The sequence below is a fragment of the Rhipicephalus microplus genome, chromosome 3, assembly GCF_043290135.1.
Source record: "Rhipicephalus microplus isolate Deutch F79 chromosome 3, USDA_Rmic, whole genome shotgun sequence".
NCBI lineage: Eukaryota > Metazoa > Arthropoda > Arachnida > Ixodida > Ixodidae > Rhipicephalus > Rhipicephalus microplus.
The window spans coordinates 163,249,055-163,271,410 of NC_134702.1; the positions used below are offsets into that span (position 1 = coordinate 163,249,055).

Sequence of the window (22,356 nt, forward strand, 5' to 3'; positions counted from 1 at the left end):
TAGCTGTCCAATTAGTAGTTTTTTTCTATTTCTTGTTTAATTTTTTTTCACACATTGTCTTGTAAGTTTTTTACATAGCTTGTACTTGTTTTATTTTCGTTTGATTTAGTTGAAAAATTATTCTCGTGTTCATATAACTTACTTTTTGTTACTCCACAAGTTTGCAGTTTGCACGTGTAACCACATTTTGGAGATATTAAATTTGCCTGTGCTTGATTTTGTATATTCTCATTTGGTTTATTTTGTTGTAAATGTATAACTAATGTATAACCTTTTTCACTTATCCTGACACACAAGTCTTTTAAGTAGCCACATTTTTTTTCCTTTTACTTGTTTCAAGTGCTTGATCTGTCTGGTAATACTTTGCATATTTATTTTCTTCGTGCAAGATCTCACTTTGTGCCAGTTTATAATAAGTAAAAACGTTTTATTTTGAGTTACGGTCTTTGGCTATTTTGGGCTATTTTTGTGAGTTACATTTGGCTATTTTCAGGCTTCTACTGGGCTTAAACTTGGCAGCTTGCTTTTTCAGTACCTGGCAACCCTGGCAGCCAGACAAAAGCGGTCGTCAGGAGAATGTCAAGAAGCACAGGAGCGCGCTGTTTTCGAGTGAGCACGTGTGTTTTTTCTTAATTGGCTGAACTCTGTCTTTCTTTCTTTTTTTTGCTCGCTCATGTTAGACAGGTGTACATTGTTTTTCGGGTCAGAAATGTTTAGTAGCAAAGAAGGGGTTAAGTCTGCGCTTTCTAGCAGCCTGCCACCCGTAGCCACATGGCGCACTTTTGTTCGTTTTTCGGCAAAGGTTTCTGCCTGGTCATGTTTTTGTTATATTAGCGTGACAGCTGGAGGTAGCGCTTAAATATATCTGGCACTGCATCCCGAACGTGTTCTTTTCCGCTTCTTTAATCAGTTGCAAGTTGGGCCTCGAAGTATGAGCAAGACCTGAAAAGCCGTGGCGCTTATAAGAGTGGACGCCAATGAAAAAAACCCTGCGCATGTTGCTCAATTCTGACCTGCGACCTTGCAAACCTACTTTTATTTATTTCTGTTCTCTCTGGTTTCCTCAACTTATTATGCAGAAAGCGGCGGAAAGCTGCAGAAGTGGGGCCTTTCAGAACCCTTTAACACTCGGGGCAGCCGCTGCGAGCACATTTACGGGGTACCCGCTACACCATAAATAATTGTGTAGTAGGCAAGCGTTCACTGTCCCATTCTTCGGAGAAGCGTGGTACCCGCTGCACACTTGAATGAACTTCGTAGAATTTTTTAGTGCTGTGACTGACGACGATGAAAAATTATGGCAGAGTTATTCCCTTTCTTAAGATAGGTGTAAGCTGATGGCGGTAACTTTGGTGCCTCTGTTAGGGACCATTGCCTCAGGATGCTTTCAATGGATTTCGCGATTTTATTCAGGCATCCAAACGTATCCCATTGTAATCCCCAAACTAATTAGTACTATTGTCTCTCATTAAAAAGTGTTTTACCATAAGTTATAAATGGTTAGGTGAAGTAAACAGCGGTGTGGTCATCTCAAAATCAGAAATATTAAAATCTCTCATATTAACTTTTCTATTTTCCCACTTCTCTCTCTCTCTCTCTCTGTGGTTTTTCTTGCACTAGTTATATTTTAATAGAAATTCATTGTTATACATAGTTGTAATGCTCTCAGAAAAAATACTCTACCATAGGCGTATCAGCCAGGGGGGGGGGGCAAGGGGGGCGTGAGCCCCCCACTGAGGAAGGTTGCCCCCCCACTTTCGACAGTGGTCACTCTTGGCTGAACGGTTGGGAAACCAAAAAGTAAGGCGAAGTTTTCAGTCACAATAGTAATAACTCAATTGTGTTCTTACGGTACAATGCAATTGTTACGAGGCAATGTTTCAACATAGTGAAGTTTTGCAACATTCCCGCTGTGATGATTTTCCTTGTAGGTTAATTGCGGTTCTGCTCGCTATGCGACATTGTCGCGTCTTGTGCTGTAGTACTGCAGAGCAGGCAAGCACTGAACAGGGATTCTATAATTACATCATTTGTTTATGCTTTTATTCTGCTGTTACTTGTTGATGCTGTTATGAATTGAAACGAGCAAACGTTTTAACGGCCGGTCAAAATCATTTGCTGCTTCCGGAAAATAATTTTCTTTGAAAAGGGTATATCATCGCCACTGCTCTGTCGAAGCTGTTGCGAGACGATGAGGGTGACAAATCGTTTTTTATGTTTTAGTTTTCTGCTATGAAAGGCCAAAAATTGTTTCTGCTTTATTCTCTGATAAACCTAATCAGCCTTGCTTATCTTAACTTGGAAGTTGAAGCTATAGCGGCAGTAAAACGCAAAAGTAAAACGTGCCTTTATAGAGGTAATGTAATATTTACAGTACATTGATAAATGAGGGTTTCCCAATTGTATGTTTTGGTGTTTGGTAGCTATTCCCCCGTTTAACGTGCATGTATCATCGTCGACACTTAGTACATCATCCCCGCCATTAACATTTGTGATAAATTCATTAAACAAACTATTGTGGTATCTGCAGTTCTTAACCGCCTAAACATAATCGGAGAGAGAGAGGCATAATGGCAAGATGAGCGTCGCATATTAGACGCAGAAATTGGGCTAAGGGCACCATTCCGCGGCCTCGGCCTTTTAAAATGTGATTGAACTTCGTGGTATCTAAGAAAACGCGTTGCGTCACCTCTGTGTATGCGAATTCATTATCAAAGGGCGAGCACTTCAATGAAGTTCCCTCTCTCTCTCTCTCTATATATATATATATATATATATATATCCCAGCTGATGAGTGAGGTGGGTCTGGCCCCACACTCACAGAAGAGTTGGTATGCCACTGTACTCTACGCTTTTTTGGCCAATCCCTGCGTGGTTTTGAGCCAAATCTTCAAGGAAACAAACAAATAAAGCTTTTGTATTCCCCACAATTCCCTAGAGTGGTCTGTGCCACAGTTAATATATGCAGAAGATAAAGATTTTGTAAAGCGTTGGAGCATTTGACGACTCACTCGTTGCCCAATTTACAAAGTGCAACACCTCGTTGTTCCTTGGCTGTTCTAAAATGCTTCATCACTCATATTGACGACATTCCTTTCCCGACAACAAGACTGCTTAAGGCCAGTTTGCAAAGGAGTCCCAAGCACTGTTGTGGCTCTTTGAAAAAAAAAAAAAACTGGTGTCGCTCACTGTTAGAATGCTGGGCTGGCATGCAGGGGACTTGGGTTGGAATCCCATTTTAACGTCAGTGTTTGTTTTTTTATTTACCGAGTTTTTTTTTTTTTCAAAAACATAAACAAGCTGAAAGATGTGGATGGGACCTCCTGTCTGGTATGTAGGCATAGTTTATGTTGTCTATGTCTTACTATGTAGCCCCCGTCATACACTTTTTGAATTGAGTGATTCTATTCTCTACAGGGACAACAGCAGTTTACCTAACACAATTTCAAAATGCTTTAGTAATGAGCTCCTGCCAATCCTTAGTTTTCTATGAATTGCCTTTTTATGTGTAAGCTTATCTATTAATAAGCGGCTAAGCAGTACATACATTATTGTATGAGCTCTCAAGGTTAGTTGTCCATTGCAAACTGTCTTTCACTTGGCTGACTGACTGGTTTGTGTGGGCAAAATTTATTCTTAAAGTAATGAAAATGAAACAAACAGTGCCATGCCTGCTGCACCGAAGTATTGCAGGCTGTCGAATTAAAGGGAAAAGGAATAGGACAAGTGTCAAATGTTAATATTGAAGAAGGAAGGGAGAAACAAAACAAAAAAGTAGAATAGAGAGCGCCATGACCATTGTCAACGAGCTCTAGGGGAACGAGCGAAGACTCGGCGATATACGGTACAAAGCTATCTAATCTAATACAAAACTATTCGGCCTCAGTCTTGGCTTACGAATGATTGACTTACAAATACAGTCTTTTTTGCTCATTTTTTTCTTTATCTCGGCTTCAATCTGCCAGGCAGAGTGCTCCATCTTCCTTGACCTTTCCTTCCACGTTCTTCGCTCCACTTCCTTATGTATCACCGTCCGGTTCGCATCAATTGGCTTGGGCCTCCTGATGTCTTCAGTTCACTCTTGGTCCTCCTTTTTTTTCTTATATATTTTACTCTTCTCTCGTTCTCTCCCATGCCGACCCCCGAGATTCTTTTCATAAATGTATACGCATGCATAAACATCATGTACGCACATATACCTATACGTGTTCTCATATATGCGTCAACATGTACATAACAATACATATACATTTTGTATGCATACATATACCTATTGTATAGTAACAGAATTCCACATTTTCTCTGTCTTTTTTTGGAGGGGGATTTTTATGTATATATGTATACTTTTTGTGGTGTTTTTTTTCAGTCAGTTTTCAATTTTCGCTATGAAGCATTTGTCTTTCTCCTCAGCATACTTTTATCTAGCCCTTCTCAAATACCTCTTTGTTTTGAAGTTTGAATAATTTTTCGCCATTCTCTGCCATTCTTCTTGGAAAGCTCAATGTAACTTGCTAATTGTAGGCTAGCGAGATGGTCTCTCTCAACATTTCCTCAAGTTTGATCTAATTGCAGTAGTTCAAGTACATTGGAGTAGGCTGAGAAGGTAGTAAATGGGCTTGCGAAAGTACAGGTCTATGCCTTTTGGAACTTCAGGGCTTACTTCACCTCAGACTCTTCCTGTGAAAATGTCTTGCTTCCTTGCGCATGGCACTTATCCCTTCAAACAAAGAATGCACATCTTGGAAAGTTACATCTAAGGCTTCTTGGTGCTGCTTACATCTTTGAAGATGCTGAATTGAGTGACACTAAGAAGCATGTATATGTGAAATAGCTTCAGATTAGCTGTTGCACATTTTCGTAAGCATTTTTTTTCCTTGCGCCAGTGCAGTTATAAATCTTCCATGCTTTGTTACTGTACTTTCTGAATGTGTTGAATGTGCATTTGGGTTTCAGGCTATAATACCTTTTACACAAGGTGGCCGGTGACTCCTTGGCTGAGCTCTCTGGAGAGGAAACCCCGGAGGCAGCCATGCAGGTAAGCCTTACCTTCCCAAACTGCTCTACCAAAGCTGGGCTCCCTGAGGCCGTTCCGTGCAATGGGTGGCATCCAAAGTACAACTATGTCAGCTGCTACACTCCCCAGGTAAAGGAGAATTGTTGTGAATGCGAGATTCTTCCCTGCTGTTTAGTAGGTCATACTTACAACCCAGAAAAAAGAAAATCAACCATGCTGACATGACAACCCTTTCGTTGATGCTCAAGCGGGAAACACTACTCGCATATTGTTGACTGCATGTCGGGCGAGTGCGAGACTGTCTTTGCAGGCTCAATAAAAAACCAACACTGCTTGTATCTATCTCTCTATCTATATATATTGCCGCGAAGCGTATTGCGGAGAGTGCAACACTATCCACGCGCAACACTATCCCCAATACGCTTCGCGGCAATATTTCAGATTGGGTTGACCTTGTGTTGGTTCTCATCATATTTTCAACAGCTTTTGGCGTGTCAATAATGCACATGCAGGATAGATTTTTTTTTAAATATAAATATTTCTGTGGTGAACGTGCTCGAGACAGCACTCCATGGCACATGGTATTACCTTCGGCAGAACAGTAGTAGCCAGAGAAGTGTGGTTTATTAGCTGCTTTTTGTAGCAACGTAAAGCAAAGCAAGGGATTTAAGTCATAACACAATGAGGCAGGGCTAAGTATCTCATTTATTAAGTACAAGTTGGTGCATTCTGAATTATCGTTGGGCATAAGACAGTTTTTCACGATTTGTTGTGTGCAGAAAAGACCAGTAAAGCTTTATTCAGAGTTGTAACATTGCTGACCTGGTGTAATTACGTATCATATACATTCTTTAAGATTTCTAATGAACGTGGTTTATACTGTTACCTTCTTGGCATAAATGGCACATATTTGAGATTACTGACAACAAATTAAGCAGTATAAACTGAGAGCAAGTGCTATTTTATTATTAGTAGGTATTCGTGATTTCATTCAGTCGTAGTGGGGGACATACTAAAAAAGAAATGGCATTTGAAGCGCTCTTGGCTTTCCTATTGTACTGTGTAGACCACTTATAGTACACGTCGTGGTATGCTATATGACGTTTTGCGGGAAGGCGTCCTAAGTGAGCAGTCTTTCACTCTTGCAAACTATATAAAAAGGGGCTTGTGCTGGTCTGCTGTGCAGCACAGCATCGCAGTCACGCGCTGTTTCTCATACCCTGCAGAGCACATATTTACTTCCTTGGCCCCCTTTTTCAGAGATGGTGTACGCCACCGGCATATCAAAACACACCGGCGTTTGGTCCATGTTTCCGATTTGGCGTAGTGGATACGCTCCCACTTTTTTTCTTTCGAAGCACGAAATGCTGGAACTTCAGCAGCTTATCTTCGTGGTCAGCTGGTAACTTTTGGGCGATTTAGGTGTGAAGACAGTGGCTGAAGCCGAACTGCTTCATAAATTTCTGCAGAAGTCTGCCGGCAAAACACTTCTCTTTCTTAAAAGTTTCCTCACTTTCGCTTGGAGCATTTCTGTTCTTACTGAAAAGGCAGCTGCTGACTGCATTCAAATGAAGTCTGCCATTGCCGTCTCCATTTCAGAGTGACAGCCTTTCTGTGGACAGGTAAAAGCCATTCTCATCGCGGCACATGTAAAGAGCTTATCCCAGTAGCCCCTTCAAAGATGCAGATTTTTTTAGTCCACTCCAGAGTCCCACCCGCCCTGAACGTTGGACAAAGACTTCGTGGCTAGCACTACTTTCCTTTTATAAGCGGCACTGAATTGCACCGCCTGTTCGGCACCATTGGGCGATGCCGCATGCAGACCACTCGAAGCATGACTGGAAGTGACAAACTGCTCACCTCTACACTTGCCACAAAGATCAACATGGTGGCCTCACGTGTGTACTAGAAGGGATAGTGGAGTGGTTTTGCATTTGTGAATTTATTTCAAATTCGATATCTGCGACACGCCTACTAAGCTTTTTTCGTGATGTTTGATTAAACATTGGCGATATAAGGGAGAAAACTTTGACTAAGGACCCCCCCCCCCCCCCACTTCGCATGCGGAAGCGCAGGGGAGAAATGTGGGAGAGAGACACACAGGGAGGTGACCTCTGCTTCGCAAACACCGGACGCGCCATCAGCCCGGCCCGCAATCAGGTCGTAACCAGCGCATACAGACGCACTGTCACAGTCGCACACGGGCGAGCTTTCCTGATCTCTCACGTGCTCCGGCGTTCCCTGCTCGGCGAGGTCAGCGGCATTCGCTTTTGTGTCCAGCTTTCTCCTTTTATTCCATGGCTTTCGCCGTTTCCTATACGTGTGGGCTTTTCGGTAATTTGCTCCTTTGGGGCTCATCGCAGTACACACGCGCCTGGTTGTGACGATCAAGACGTGAATGAACAAAACGCGCAGCTCATTCTCGCGCAAATGCGTGTGAAAGCCACTCAAAACTTATACAACCAATAGGAGCGCGCCATGTGCCCCCACGTGAGTATTGCAACCAATCGCGATGCCACTTTTGCTCTTTTTTTGCTTGCTTTTGCTGGTTTTATTTCTCATTGGAGAAATACGGCGCTGCGGCTATCTTCAGCTCCAATCTCTCCTCTTCACAATGACATTAAGATGGCGGCGCTCTGCCGTGTGAGAGCCGTGGAATTTTCGGCGGCACCTTCCGAAGCCCGATTTTCTTGCGGTTTTCGATAATAACACACAGATAAAGTGCTGTTTTCTCGATTAGTATCGCATACTTCGTTATAATACCGTATTTACACGATTGTAAGACTACTCGAATGTAAGACGACCCCCCCAAAATCTCATCTAAAAAACAAAAACAAAAAAAAAACACGTAGGTTGCAAGCTTCGCCTCTAGTTTCGGAAAGCGGCCAGACTTCGGCCCGCGAAAGCCACAGCGCTTGGAGTCGCACGGGAAAATTTCCTCGCGCTGAAGCCGCCACTTCCTCACCACACATTCAGCGATTCCGAACTTTCGTCCTCATGTCACGGCACTCATGTCAGACAAAAGTGACTCGAGAGAGCCGGTCGTGAACACAAGCGACAGGAGCACGCGGCGACGCGCCCGCTTAGAAAATTGTATCACAAAGAGGAGCTCTTCCGTCAACTACCAATAGCCCCCTACGGCGGCTCTTCCATCGATTACCGGTGCTCCCTCAAGAGCCGTGCGCTCGTCATAAAGGCATTCGTAATGCGCGCAGTAGATGCTAAAAAAAGAAAAGCTTTTGTATAAGCACGCGGAAAACTATGCGCTTTGGGTTGAGCGGGAAACTATTCGAGATGACAATACATATGGTTCGATTTCGATTCTAAGACGACCCCCCAACATTGGATTGTCAAATTTGAAAAAAAAAGGTCGTCTTACAATCGTGTAAATACGATATTTCACCATGAGGTAAAAGAAAATCTGAGAACCGCAAACCCCCCAAAATTTGAAAATTTCGACCAAATTGACCGTTCCCATTGCCGCGTCCCCTCTTAAACGTTGACCGACGAATCTCGTCTCCTTGTGGCAACTGCTGCGCTTTCGTCTGAATATCCTGGCGGGAAACTGCGAGGTGCATTCCTCTTCCACATGAAGCTGCAGTTCTTTTTCGAGAGCGTTCCTCCTGGTAGCTGGGCCGCAAAAAGCATAACGACGTAGACCTTTAAAAAATCGCAGACCTTTAGACCTTTTAAAAAAAAGCATGGATGGTCAACTGCACATTTAGCACAAAGCTCTCAATGCCATGTAGTGCAGTCAGTTGATTCTGGGAGTTTTCTGTTGCTGTCAAAAATTTTCTTAATTTAGCAATGTGGTAGAAAACCTGTGTGGTTGTCATATTTTCCACTTCTGGTTCTGGTTCCTCTTCACTTCGACTGCTGTGTTGTGCTGGTAGCATCTCTCTCACCAAGTCATTGACTGTGTCCTCCCTGTACACTCACAGGTCATCAACAATACCTGCATAGCTGTTGAAGTTTGCAGCTATGTTGTGCGCTTTTAGAGCAAACAGCACTTGGCTTTCATCGTGGTGGTCCTCAGTCAGCAGGCAGTCGGGTGTGGCATCAATGCTGCGGCCGGGTGCGCCGAAGGCATGCTTGAAGCAGTTTGTTATTGTTGGTTTAACAGCATTCCACGAGTCCGCGAGCATCTCCAATTACAAGAGGAGAGTGACACTGCAGGGCATGGAATTGTTCATACATATAAGCATTCGATTACCTTTTAACCGAGGGGCTTGAGGACAGCTGTAGTATTGGGAGGGAGAAATACGAGGTGAATTGCTTCCAGGCCCCCATGAGTGGGACTGTTATCGACAATGAGCAAAATCTTTTTCGCTCGCTCGATTTGCCCATTCAGTTTGCAGAGTCAATTCTCGAACAAAGCTTGTGTCATTCAGGCTTGCGTGTTTTTGTCGTATGCAATTCGCACTGTACGGACGCCTTTGAAGCACCTGGGACGCTTTGACTTGCCCACAACAAATAGTTCTAGTTTGTGACTTCCGTCCATATTTGCGCAAATCATGACAGTCAGCCGTTCTTTGCTTAGCTTTCTGCCAGTGCAACGCTCGCTCTTGCGACACGAGGTCTGATGCGGCAGGCACTTAAAAAAGAACACCATTTCGTCTGCGCTGTATATATCAGCCGGGGAGTATTCACGAAGCAGACTTTGAAGTCTAGTCTGCCACCAGTCAGAAGAAACAGCTTGATTAACCTGTGCCGCTTCATCACTCACTGTTTTGAAGGAAAGATCATAGTTTTCCTTGAACCTAGAAATCCAGAAATTATTGCACTTAAAACTGTCAATTACGAAGCGCAAGGAGAGTTGTTTGGCTTACTCTCATAGTATTAGCCCATTTATGGGTAAATTAATGCTCTGTGCACGCTTGGGCCAAAGAAGCATGGTGTTTTCAAGATCCGGGTGCACAGCATTCCTAAGCCTTTTCTGATTGGGAGCGAAGGGGCTCGCGTTACTCTTCAGCTTGTCTTTGGCTTTCAGGATCGTAGAGAGAGTGCTCTTCCTGATTTCATACTTCAGTGCTACAGTGCAGTCCACTTATGACAATATCAAGGAAACCTGAAAATATGATCGTTATAACCAATGATCGTTAACGATTATCAGGACTCTTGAATTAAAAGTCATCACCAGACAGACGTACCTGTTGTAGCTCCAGGCTCGAATTCGCTTTTTCCACCAGTGACATGATGTAGATTAAGCGCTAAAAAAAGCGACTTTATTTTATACTCCGAAGAGCATTTATGTCTTCCCTGCAATCAATTAGTGTGATATCCACAGTTGCTTCCACAGTCGCGGAATCTTCAGCTTAACAAGTGCGGTTCACATAGCTTCAAGCTGTTGTGAATGCCCTGGCGGCATTTCTTGGGCACGCATGAAGTCTACTAGTGCGTTGATCGACATCAGTTCACTTTGCATGGTCATCGATGGGCCGGAAAAGCGCTGTGACTGTTGACCTCGTTGCCCCTATTGTCATTGCTGTGGTCGCACAATGCTGGCATCTGTCACGACATCATATCCGCGATGATTGCATTGTCTGTAAGCTCCTCGTAGCATGAGGCAGCACTGTCTGCTGTAAGGAACTCTTCAACCGAAGCGACACCCCCGCCATTTGTGTCACCAGTAGCGATGTGCTCCCAGAGCTGATCGAGACCTGCGGTTTCCGTGCAGGTCTCGCTGTCATCAGGGGGGCAGGCTGGTCCTGGTGCACAAAGCCTGCTTTACTGAAGCAGATTTGTATGACGGTCTGCTTCACCTTGTACTACGCCCGTAAAGAAAGCGCACAGCCGTTAAAAAGCTGATCTTCAAGTCGGGCAGTTCATCTGCGTTGCCTGACGTACCGGTAGCTGAGCGGTCAATTGTTAGCACCAGCCACTCGAGTGTGCGCCGTTGGGACAGGGCTTTAAAATTTGCTATTACGCCAGCGTCTAGCGGTTGCAAGCCTGCCGTCATATTGGTGGCAAGAACACCAGTTCTATTGATGTCAGCTTCGGGCATATGTTGTGTGCGCTGCAGTTATCTAGCAGCAACACCACTTTCAGCCCCTGGCTTTCGATGACGCCGTCCATCTCGAGCAGCCTTCCTCTAACAAAACGTGGGTCATCTAGGTCTTCTTATTGTGGTCCGGGATGTGCTGATTTTTGAAGCAGACTGGCTTCTTAGATTGCCCAATCACGAAGGGCTTTATCTGATGACTGCCATACATGTTCACGCAGAACAATGCGACCACTCTAGCTTTGGAGTGCTTCCCGCAGGGACACGGATCGCCTCTCATAGCATGCGTCTTCAATGTCATCATTTGAAAAAAAAAAGGGGGGGGGGGCAGTCTCGTCGCAGTTATAATTATCTTTGTTTTAGAAGCGCTCTGTAAGTGTGGGAAGTTTGGTCTGCAGCCAATGCTGCTTTGCTTGGGAATCTAGAGCAGCTGCTTCCCCCACCACGTTTATGTAACCAATTTCATGCCGCTCTTTGAACCTTTGTATTCATCCGCCTTCGGGTTTGAAATCTGGCCGACCAAGCAGAAAAGCAAGATTTTTTGTCTTTGTGGCAAGTATAGGCCCAATGATCGGCACGTTTTGTGAACAGATTGTCAAAAACCACTGGTAGAGCGCCTTTTCCTCGTCTGTATACAAAGGCTCCCGTACCCTCTTCTGCTCGTCGGCATGGCTGCTGGATCCAGCTTTCAAAAGTGCACTGCTGCCGGCTTTGAGGATCGTCGATTTAGTCGTCTGCGCGAGCTCATAGTTTTTCATTAGGGCGCTCAACTTGAGTCCTTGTCGCAAGTCTTGTAAAATTTTCAGCTTCGTGTCAAGCGACATGGTCTTACGCTTAGTCAACGCCATCTTAGCTGAAGTTTGGCTCTGCCCCTGCTGCTCGTGCGATGAAATCGCTGAGTAGGAGAGACTGGTTCAGTCCGGTCAGCGCGGGCGGGACTCTGCGCGCAGCTTTGCTTTTCACATTTTTTTGCTCTCTCTCTCTCTCTCCTTTGTCACAGGCACGGTGTTGGTTGCGGAGATCCGTGGCGCGGCTTTGCTTATCGCATTTTTTTCTCAAGTGTTTCTCCACGCTCTGCGCCACACTCAGTGCGCCGTGGCAATTGGCGGTGTTCTCTCCAGCTTTCGAAATGGACGGCACGCGCTGCTGGCGCTGCGCTGCATTGGCTGTAAATACAAACTCGCCCATGCTAACTTTTTGTCTTGTCGCGTTCATTTGATTGGAACTTTTCGATGTGAATGTTATGGTTATTCTGAAACTTGCCGTTCAAACGGAAAAATTTTCATCGTTGTATCCAATATGCGGTGGATAACATATTGTTATATATGCTCCCTTTTCAGGTAAGCTCGTATGGAGCTGCGATGATTGGTTACAATGCTACTTATGCATTTCTTCATGTCGAGCAGCTACTGTAGGCCTCTATTCAGTCCTTCTAGCTCCATTCGGACACTGTCTTCAACTTTATTTACCGGCACAGCATGAATATGAGTGGTACGTACATGAAATGACATTACACAACCTGAGGAATGGCAACAACCTGCACGAGTTTTGTGTGCAGGACAAGCTCGCGGCTGGCATTGATGAATATGTATGTCAGGTACTTGGCACAGAATCCTGGGGAGTCGCACCTCCCATCTCCTGCCAGGCTTAGGGGTTAAGATTCCTCAAGCAAGTGCACCTGGTGATCTGTCTAAAGCTGTTCAAAAACAAAAATGTTGAAGTAATAAGTACATCATAGTTTCAATTACATTGCAGTTCGAGAGAAGTGCATAAGCTGTCCTACCTTGTACACTGATACACTTCTACCTTGTACAGCAAGGCAGACTGAATAACTAAGAGCAGCCTAGGCTTTGGAACAGCCACGCCAATGCTAGAAAGAAGAAGCAGTATTTGAAAAATTTTAAAGAAAATAATTAACCAGCAGAATGTTGCCCGCAGCTTTCCAGTTCAACATTAGTTGGCTCTCCCACGACCACACATGCTGCAACGGATATGTAGCAGTGATGCGCAGCGGGCTTCCATAAGTTTGCTTCTGAACCCTGGAGGCAGCCTGGCATGAATGGCACCATTCAAAAAGAGCAATGAGACAATTGTCAAAGACAAGGTATTTTGCTTGTGACACTGCATCCTAGCTGACAGGCTCTTGTAGGCTGCAGCAACAAAAGAGAAATTCCTAACAGTTAATGGCATCTGCACTTAAAAGAAATGCTGATCAAAAGGTCTGCCACATACATGGTTTCTTTTGAGACAGCTAAAGTTAGTCGGATTCATCAACGTCAGCATGTTGTACGACATCATCCTCATCAGTTTCCGTGTCACTACATTCACAGGCAGCTTATATGTCAAACTGCTGAGCACAGGTTATTACTGGTGTGGAGCAGTGGGTGTGAGAAATGACGAAGGAGACCCGGACCCGAGCGTCTGGTTACATTCAAGGTTAACGGAACCACTCAGCGAGGCAGTGCCTCTGGCTCATGCTTGTGCCTGCCGCCCCTCCTTTCTCCTTTATTTGTAACTCACTCCCACGACCGGCAAACTTTGGGCAATGTTCAGGTGCACAGCGGCAGAAGTTCAGGCAGACATTTGCGAACAAGATGCGAACGAGTGAAAGTGGAGATGTGAAACGAGTGAAGGGGGGACATGTTACACGGCGATGATGAAGTGCTTTGCCTATGATGATGAAGCTCGAGTAGGCGGCTTGTCTTGCTGGGGAAGTGATTCATTCATGGTGTAAGGTCCATTGGGCTTCGCGGTCACATTGTCTGTCATATGCCAGTGGGTTTTGCACTTCTTGTGCTGCTTGAAGTAGGACAAGTCTGATTTTGGCCTGCTTTCATAGACTCCCACAGTTTTCTGATAATTTGTGTGCTTCCTGGGATGTTCTTGGCGTTCAACTGCAAGCTTGCACAGCTGGTGCGCAAATATGTTCTCTTCTACGTCAGGTGTCAGCTTGGTCCTGAGCATGTGCTTGGTTCGAAAGTGCATCCGAGCTGGATGAAGACTCCGGAATCGACAACGATTCCGCTTCTTGGCTCGATGAGGATGACGGTGATGCGGAAGCATCCAAACTTCGTCTGGCATTGACCTCTAAAAGTGATGGGAATTTCATTCATGTTCGAAGTCAGCAAAGGTTGGTCCATGCGCGCTATCGCTGGTAGCAGATTGTCAGTGTCTGTCTGGGCGTCGTGATGTCGCACATGGAGTTGAGGCTTTTGGATGCATGACTGAGCCATAGTGGTGGTTTCGGAAACAACGCTGCTGGAGTATCTCGATGACTTGTCGATTACAGTGTGTCCCGCTACCCAAGAGTTCTCGTTTTGGCCTTTTTCTTGCTTGATGCACATGACATAGTACTGCAGCTGTGCGGTGTGGTGATCATGCATCCAGCCCAGGTCTCTGGCATCAGGCGTCATCTTCTTGTGAATTCAGAAGTGTCGAAAGCGGTCATGAAGTGCAGCTACACTGTTTAAATGCAGCTCGTAACAGCGCTGTAGCTCGCTGTCCCGATCGTCTATTTCCTTGGGCTTGATGGAAGACGAACTTGAGATCCTGCCGCCAGTACCGGGCTTGAGCATCTTGGGCGAGTAGCAGGATTCTGCGCGTTGTTGTTTAGTAGGCCGATTCTGGAGGGGCACGGGGCCTCGCGGCGGGCACCACGTGCGCTTGCCTTTTTCGTCTAGGACGGGGGACTGCTTTGGCAAGCAGCAGCTCAGTTCGGGAGGAACCGGGTCCTTGTAGTCGATGCGCATGTCCCACTCGAACTTCCCTTGGCCACCTTTTGGACAAGTGCTTGCACTGAAGAGGTGTCGGTCGCAAGGAAAGCGGCAGATCTTTCGGCGTGTCCCCAAAATTCGTTGGAGTTGTAGTTAGCACCGGAGTCGGGAGGCCTGTCAAAGACCAAGTTGCCACCTGCTGTGACGTTGATACCAGAGCAGTCACAAGGCTGGTCGAAAAAGAAGTTTCGGCCCTCTGCGACGTCGCGGTGAGAAGGGTTGAGAAGCATGTCCAAGGCGAAGTCACCGCCTGCTGCCAGGACGAGGTGAGAGGAGTCAAGAAGCTGTTCAAAGATGAAGTTGCAGCCTGCTCCAACGTAAAAGCAAGAAGACTCAAGAGGCCAGTCGAAGGTGAAGTTGCGGTTTGCTCCGATGTCCAAGCGAGAAGTTGCGGCCTGCTCTGACGTCGAAGCAAGAAGCCTGAAAAAGATGAAGTTGCTGCCTGCTTTGACCTTAGATGAGGGGTCGAAAGGCTGATCAAAGACGATGTCGCGGCGGGCTGCGATATGGATGCGAGAGGCTTCCTCGGTGGATTGGTCGAGATGGCGACTGATGCAGGTGGAGTTGGCAGGCACGGTTCTGTTGCGTGGGGAGCTCTTTCTTTAACGCAAATTACTTTGTCCTCGAACTCGGTGGCTGTAATCAGGTCCGCAATGAAGGTAAGCATGGATCTCTCTGTCGAGGTTCATTAGGTGGGCATTTTTTGCGACGATCATTGTGATCTTTCAGGGCCTGAAAACAAGGGTCGTTGAGTCAGCCAGAAGGGCGTCGAGCATCAAAATGTCCTTTGTGATGGCTGTCCGCTAGAAGTAGCGCTTGGTGTAGAGCCGATGCATGAGCGAGAGGCGAAGACCAGACGACTGGGTGGGTTTCGGCACCAGAACCGAGTGGGAGAAATGAAGAGAGCCCGACCTGAGTGTATGGCTACATACAAGGTCAACGGAACCACTCAGGAGCCCCCCTCTAGTTGATGCTCATGCCCGCCGCCCCTTCTTCCTCCTTTAATTAAAATAGCGGGAATCAGTAGACAAAAGTTCGTCCCCTCGGTCTGTACAGCTTCATAAGCGAAGGAGTGAAACATTAAGGTTGCATGCAGAAATGATGCCTTAAATATGATGCTGTAGTGCTTTTTGGGCCCTCAGCCACAGACAACCTCATGGAAAAGAAAAAGTTTATGCACAACACGATTTGAGCACAAATACATACACTTTCAATACATGGCCAAACAATACAACACGGTTACATTCCTCTGACCCCCCCCCTCCTTACGGTCCCGTAGCCTACGAGTATTTATTGGTGCCCTGACTCGTTCGGTGGATATTGTTCGCAGACGTCCCTCACGGCCCCGATGACCTTGTAGTCGACGCGCGCTTGTAAAAGGAGAGAAAGGCGTGCTGACTCGTCTGACTCCAAAGCACGATGATTTCGCGTAGCGCCGAAACCACGCCGCAGTTGGTTGTGCCGGATCATGAACCTACACATGGCGCCAAGGCCATACCCTCAGCATGCGGTTGTGCCGGACCTCAGCAGAATCAATACCATGGACCGACTCTGCAGCTGGTTGGTCTCGGACACCATCTGGCCCACGATCAGCAGCTTGTCCTTGCCCGCTCGCACAATCACCATAGAAATGCGCTGAAAGGCCTGGTCTGGAAGCTACCCGCTCACCGCAGCAAATGCCTGGCTCCCCCGGCTGGTTCAATGGCCTCAACGTGGCAATGCACGCTCTGCCATTCGCCGTTCCAAGGCTCACGCGCCTCACGCTTTTTTTTTTTTCAAATCAAAAAATCACTTGAGATCTCTTGGGTTTGGCCATCTAGTGCTCTTAGGGTATGGTATGGAAAGGAGGTGAAATATAGAAGAAACAAAATCTCTCTTTTCCTTTGGTGTAATCATGGTCTCACCTGGCTATCTGCTAGGTAGCTATCTGCTTTGCTTTGACATACATGTTTTGGTACGTGCCATGTTATTCACTTCATTTGGTTGATGTTAAATGGCTGTTTAGATTTAATGTGCACTGACTGTCCGGGATCAACCATCAACCCCGCTAATTGATGAAGTGGCGGCTCGGGTCTGGGATCAGTGAGGTGGACCATGAGGGTTGAATCTACCAGCAACTCCAATCCCATTGAGCACCGCTGGTCTTGTATATAGCCATGAAATTTTTTCACTAATACTATTTCCACACACTCCTCGTCCTGAACAATCTCCGGTTTCGAGTCAGACGGTGTCCTGTGCCTTATCTGCATACTTTCATGCGGCAATAGCATTAAAAGCTCCAGATCCTATCTAAAGCTGCTACAGGGAATGATTAGCTGACAGCAGCGATAACTGTCATATTTTCCTAGCTTTAAGACCTCGCATCGTCACATGTAGGCCAAAGCAAATTGCAACAGAAGGTCACAGTTGTTAGCAAGGCATTCAATCCGGTTTTTTATTTTCCTGTGCTGCCTTCTGCCGTTTCGTTAGAGGCCAGGGCACCCGGTATTGGCAGAATGAGAGCCCCCAAAAGTGATAGGCGTTTTTCGGATCCTTTTCTCTTTGGGACGGGTACATGCGCCCTGGCATTAAGAAAAAGGCAAACTGTGCACGATTGGGCACACCATGCAGTGCAGGGTGAGGCTGGCACACCAGAACAGTAAACGCACCTGCCCATAACTGCAATACAAGAATGGTATCTGCGGTAGGATGTCCTGCTCCGATACCTGTGTCACGGTTACATCACTTCAGAAAAAAAAAAAATATGATGATGATGAAGTAACGAGAAGGAAATAAAGGGACAGGAATAAAAATAAGAGAAAAGAAGGCCTTCTGCTTCAGCAGAACAAGGAGGCGCAGAGCAGCAAGAATGTGGCTGCAGGCACCACCAGCCCCAGCGGGGCACTCACAAGTAGAATCTGCCACTGCTCCACTGTCGCTTCTCAAAGCCAAGCTGACTTTGTACGGCCGGCCACTCTTCTTCTGGCTTCGGTAGCACGTGGCACGTGCATAGACAATCCCGAGACTGTAAGAGCAACAACAACAACAACAACCAAAAAAAGAACTTTGTAAGCTGCACACAGTCAAGTTTGTCATCTTTTTACCGAGTGCCATATCACAAGTACGAATAAAGCTGTCGTGGCACTTGCCATGACAGCTTTGTACAAAGCAACAAGGTTATGCAACCTGCTCTCCATGAAGTAATGACTATGTCATTCGGGAAAACCCCTGCGCAGCTGACGTTACAGTGCAATAATACAAAATCTGCATGAAGTGCTTCGATGTGAACAACCTCTAGTGTAACATAAAAAACACTGCTTTTTATTGACGAGTTGGAAAACTACATGCCAATGCTGCTGAAAAATCTCCAAACCAACATGCACCGAATGAATCAGGTTTTTAAGGAGTCCCACTGTTAACTTACGTTGACACTTGCGGTGGATCAGTTCCGTTCTTTCTAGCTGTCCTTGTAGACCCGTTTAGTCTAAATGTTTAGTGAACAAACTAGCGTACGTCGTGTTTTATACAAAGCAGCATGCGCACTCGTAAAGGCAGCACATTAATATTAGACCAGTAATGCATACGTGTGGACGCGAAATTTGTTTGCGCAAGAAACTGTTTTCATAGTACGAGTGATGTCCTTCGAGGCATGCACACTGCACCACCGGAACAGCTGCGAAGTTCCTGCGCGACCACGCCTGCTGATCGGACGTGCTAAAAATAAACGCCAAACCATAGCCTCCTCTTGCCAAGCCATAATGACAAGTTATCCAAGCACGTGAGCACGCGTAGTGAAAGAAACACGCAGTGACATGACCGACCTCGCCGAGAAAGCCCGCACGACGTTAACATCGGTGGCACTATTTGTACGTTGCTCCAAAAGGAAAAGCACTGCATGCTTTCAGAAGGTTACACAAAACGTCGCTTACGTACCTTGTGTCACAGGCGTTGGTCACAACCGATGACGACAAGGTGTACGCTTCCACGGCGAAGGCATAAGATTTGGTTTGCTGCTTGGATGACGTCGGCGCCTGGTTTATTAGGTTCGCTACAGTGTCGTTCGATATATGCGGCAAGTTTTCTAAACAGTTTGTCCACATCACATGTTCGGGCACTGGGAAACGTCTTGCTGTGGCCATCGCAGTAGCTCGGCGCAGTGAAGCGGGTGTTCAGAAGTCGTACGGCCGTACTAGCGAACGCGTTTTCGTCGACCGCTCGCCCACATTAAAATGGCGGCGGGGTCGAAGTGCACAGTGTTTCCAGAGCACAAAGCAATTTCGCATATGATCTATTTCATGCACACTTTGCGACTTTGAGTGAGCAATGAGTCTCTACCCTGGGCCGTGATTTTTATACTCCAGACTACTGTACGCTATTTCAAAACATTGACACTGGATGAGATACTGAACAATCCTTCATTTTCACACAGCTGCAGAAACCTGCATAAAGTATACACATCTTGCAGCACCAAACAGATATACATCTATGCAACTGCAAACATCCCATCAAATTATACATCAATGTAACCACAAATCCTAAAAATGCATAACCTAATAGGCACAAAGTATTTTAAGGGCCTTTTTATGTGTGTAGGGTATGCGTGAACAAGAAAGATATGCTGAAACAGACACAACAGAAGTCTTCAAAGTCGTGTACGAAGTCCTATCAGAAGCACTCAACAAGTATAATTAAGCGTGCTATCGGTGTGAAACTCTGCGTGGTGTGTAATTTTGATTGGGTGTCTCATTTTTGGCACTCTCTATTTCGCAGACTTAGCACAAGCAACCTTTGCAAAATATGCGACCATTATCGCCCAGCTATGTGCATCAAAATGGATATATATATCTGCATATTTTGCAAAATCGGCATAAAAGTTTGCTCTAAATACATTTAAAGTGTGTTGAAAATAAATAAAAATGGGTTTAGAGCACGAGCATCGGCAGAGGGTGCTGCTACAGGTAGTTGCTTTCACTCCTTCCACGTAGCAAGGTGTCTGGCTTTCATTTCCGTATTTTCATTACATCGTGGTTCATAAAAAAAGTTGGAGATTTTTAGGTGTGGAGCGACCCGATAACACCACCATGATTACTTTGTCATGTGCATACACTCACACACACATGTAGTTCACCAAACTTAATGGCGGCCTTCAACAGACCATCTTACAATAGACTAATGGGAAAATGCAGACATGAGTAGCTGTTAGCTTCAGTTGGCACAACGAGCAAGTTTTGTTATTTTTGGAATGTCAGAGGCGTCTTCTAAACACTCCTTGAAGAACTGACACCACTAGAGAACAACTGCACTTAAACCAGAACACATAACACCTAAAAAGACAGAAGATAACAGTGTAGAAGTAATCACCCCTTCATCTGAATATAAGTCATGAAGAAAGGCATAAGCTACATGCCTAGTGTCAGACAGTTGTGCACTACTTTGTTTTTAACATACTGTTATGTGCAGAAAGAAGGGATGACACAGGAGCTGATCTCATCAAAGCAAATTACGAAGAAGATGCCTAAAGCGAAGCACAGCAGCCAATAAAGGGTACCCTAGCCATTGGTGTCTAGCGGCTCAAAAATTTGTCATATCGGGCAACCTCCCAAAGATCGGGCTATAGGTGCCAGCACCGCACCCGCGCAAGTGTGGATAGGCGGTCGACGGTGCATATACAAATACTCGCAGCCGCGCTTTGTTCAGTGGCTCAGGGGCTGACACTATACTGCATTTACCACATGTACGCACATGTTCTCGCACCAGTAATAACATATAAATCTTATATAAGAGTTCAGCAGAAAGCTTTCATCGATTGATTACGTGCATGACAGTGCTACAACAAAAGCCTGATTAATGAGACAACCATGTTTTTTTTTTTTTTTCAGACAAAAATTATTACTGCCTTCAGTCAGTCACTAACAATGCCACATAAACGCTGAAGACAATGTAACAAAGATGAAATTTTCAGTTAAGTTACACGACATTACATATAAGGCATCCCGTCTGAATTATTTCCAATGTCTGGCTTCTTTAAAGCATTCTTAAATCTAAGCACACGGTTGCACGCGGTAACTCTCTTTCAGTACAGTTTAAGTACAGATGTGTCACTGTTTATGTGGTAGTAATATTCCTATGTAGCGATACCACGGTTAGATAAGCACAACTAAGGCTCCTAGCACGATCAATAAACTACAGTGCTGTAATTGTACACCTACCAACAGCACCTAAATGTATGGCCTAGAGCCTGTTTTTTTTTTTTGCTAGCGAGTCTCTATAGTAACACGCTGCATTTATACACTATTTAATAGTCCCCATGTTTGGGAGGATGCCCAGAGCACTTTGTGATATGCTTGAAACAGAAAGCGGCACCCACTCTGAAATTATTCTGGTGAATGGAGGGTACAACAACAATAAACGGCACTATGGAAAGTTGCACTCGCTGATCTTACTACAACGCATAAGCATCCAAAAGATAAAATGCTCTCGTACGTCGTTATAGGCATAGGTAAAACAGTTACACTCGCACTGACATGACTGGACAAACCACACTTTGAAAATTTCCAAGACGTACGCGCACATAGAAGCATGACGTGGCTAGCAGACAACGCACGGAGCAATCCACCAGGCGACGACTTTGCTCAATCTCACGGCCAATAGATTTCTGTTGGACTCCAGCAGAATCTGAGCTCTGGCACAGAGCCCGACTGCTTACACTAGTCCAAGTGCACATGAACGTTTTCTCAGCAGCAGCAGCGCACCAGCAACCCACAGCCAAGAACAACAGGTGCTCAGGTCTCTGGTAGACTAAAATAGATGCCTTGGCTCATATCAGAAAACCCAACGACTGACTTGCATGGCCTCTCGTCTTGCTGCTTTCTTACCTCAAGTTCTTCTTTTTTCAGTTTAATTTGCTTCCCTCTCTTCTCATGCTTCAGAACTATAGCCGTGGTTTTCTCCAAGTGGGATTTCATTTATTAATTCTTTTTGCTCCTACACGCCACTGTCAGTTTTTTCTTCACTGTCCTTTACTGTCATATCACGCCCCACAGTGGTGGTCTAAAGGCTAAGGTACTCGGCTGCTAAGCCGCAAATCGTGGATCGAAACTTGGCTACGGCGGCTGCATTTCCGATGGAGGCAGAAATGTTGTAGGCCTATGTGCTCAGATTTGGTTGCGCGTTAAAGAACCCCAGGTGGTCGACATTTCTGGAGCCCTCCACTACGGCGTCTCTCATAATCATATAGTGGTTTTGGGACGTGAAACCCCACATATCAATGTATCAGGGTCATATCACGGCACACACTTGATTACAATACCATAACATCATTCGACACTAGACTTTCTGCACAAATCAAATGTTCTTGTGTATAAAGAAAAAAATATTAATACAGTAAATTGAAAAGAAATAAAACGAAAGCATAAGATTGCATCAGTTAAATGGAATTAAATAGTCACTGAGTGAGGGTGGCTCAAGGCCGAAGTACATAGACACCTGGCTGTTGTACAGGCAGGTGCGGCAGTTGGTGAGAAGTGTAGCGACCTTATACATCCTTCCCACTATCTGACGCGTCACTTTCAAGTTCTTACGAAAGTCAA

The 22,356-nt window shown here is 45.5% G+C and overlaps 1 protein-coding gene across 1 annotated transcript in view; it reads left to right on the plus strand.

Annotated features, from left to right (window-relative positions):
- Nucleotides 1–533: 533 nt before the first annotated feature.
- Nucleotides 534–22,356, plus strand: part of LOC142803987 (uncharacterized) — a 288,782-nt gene continuing 266,959 nt past the window's right edge. The window contains exons 1-2 of the mRNA XM_075890420.1: nucleotides 534–609; nucleotides 4,954–5,035. Coding sequence (XP_075746535.1) covers nucleotides 5,030–5,035 — 6 coding nt within the window. The 5' untranslated portion in view covers nucleotides 534–609; nucleotides 4,954–5,029. The remainder of the gene's footprint in view (nucleotides 610–4,953; nucleotides 5,036–22,356) is intronic.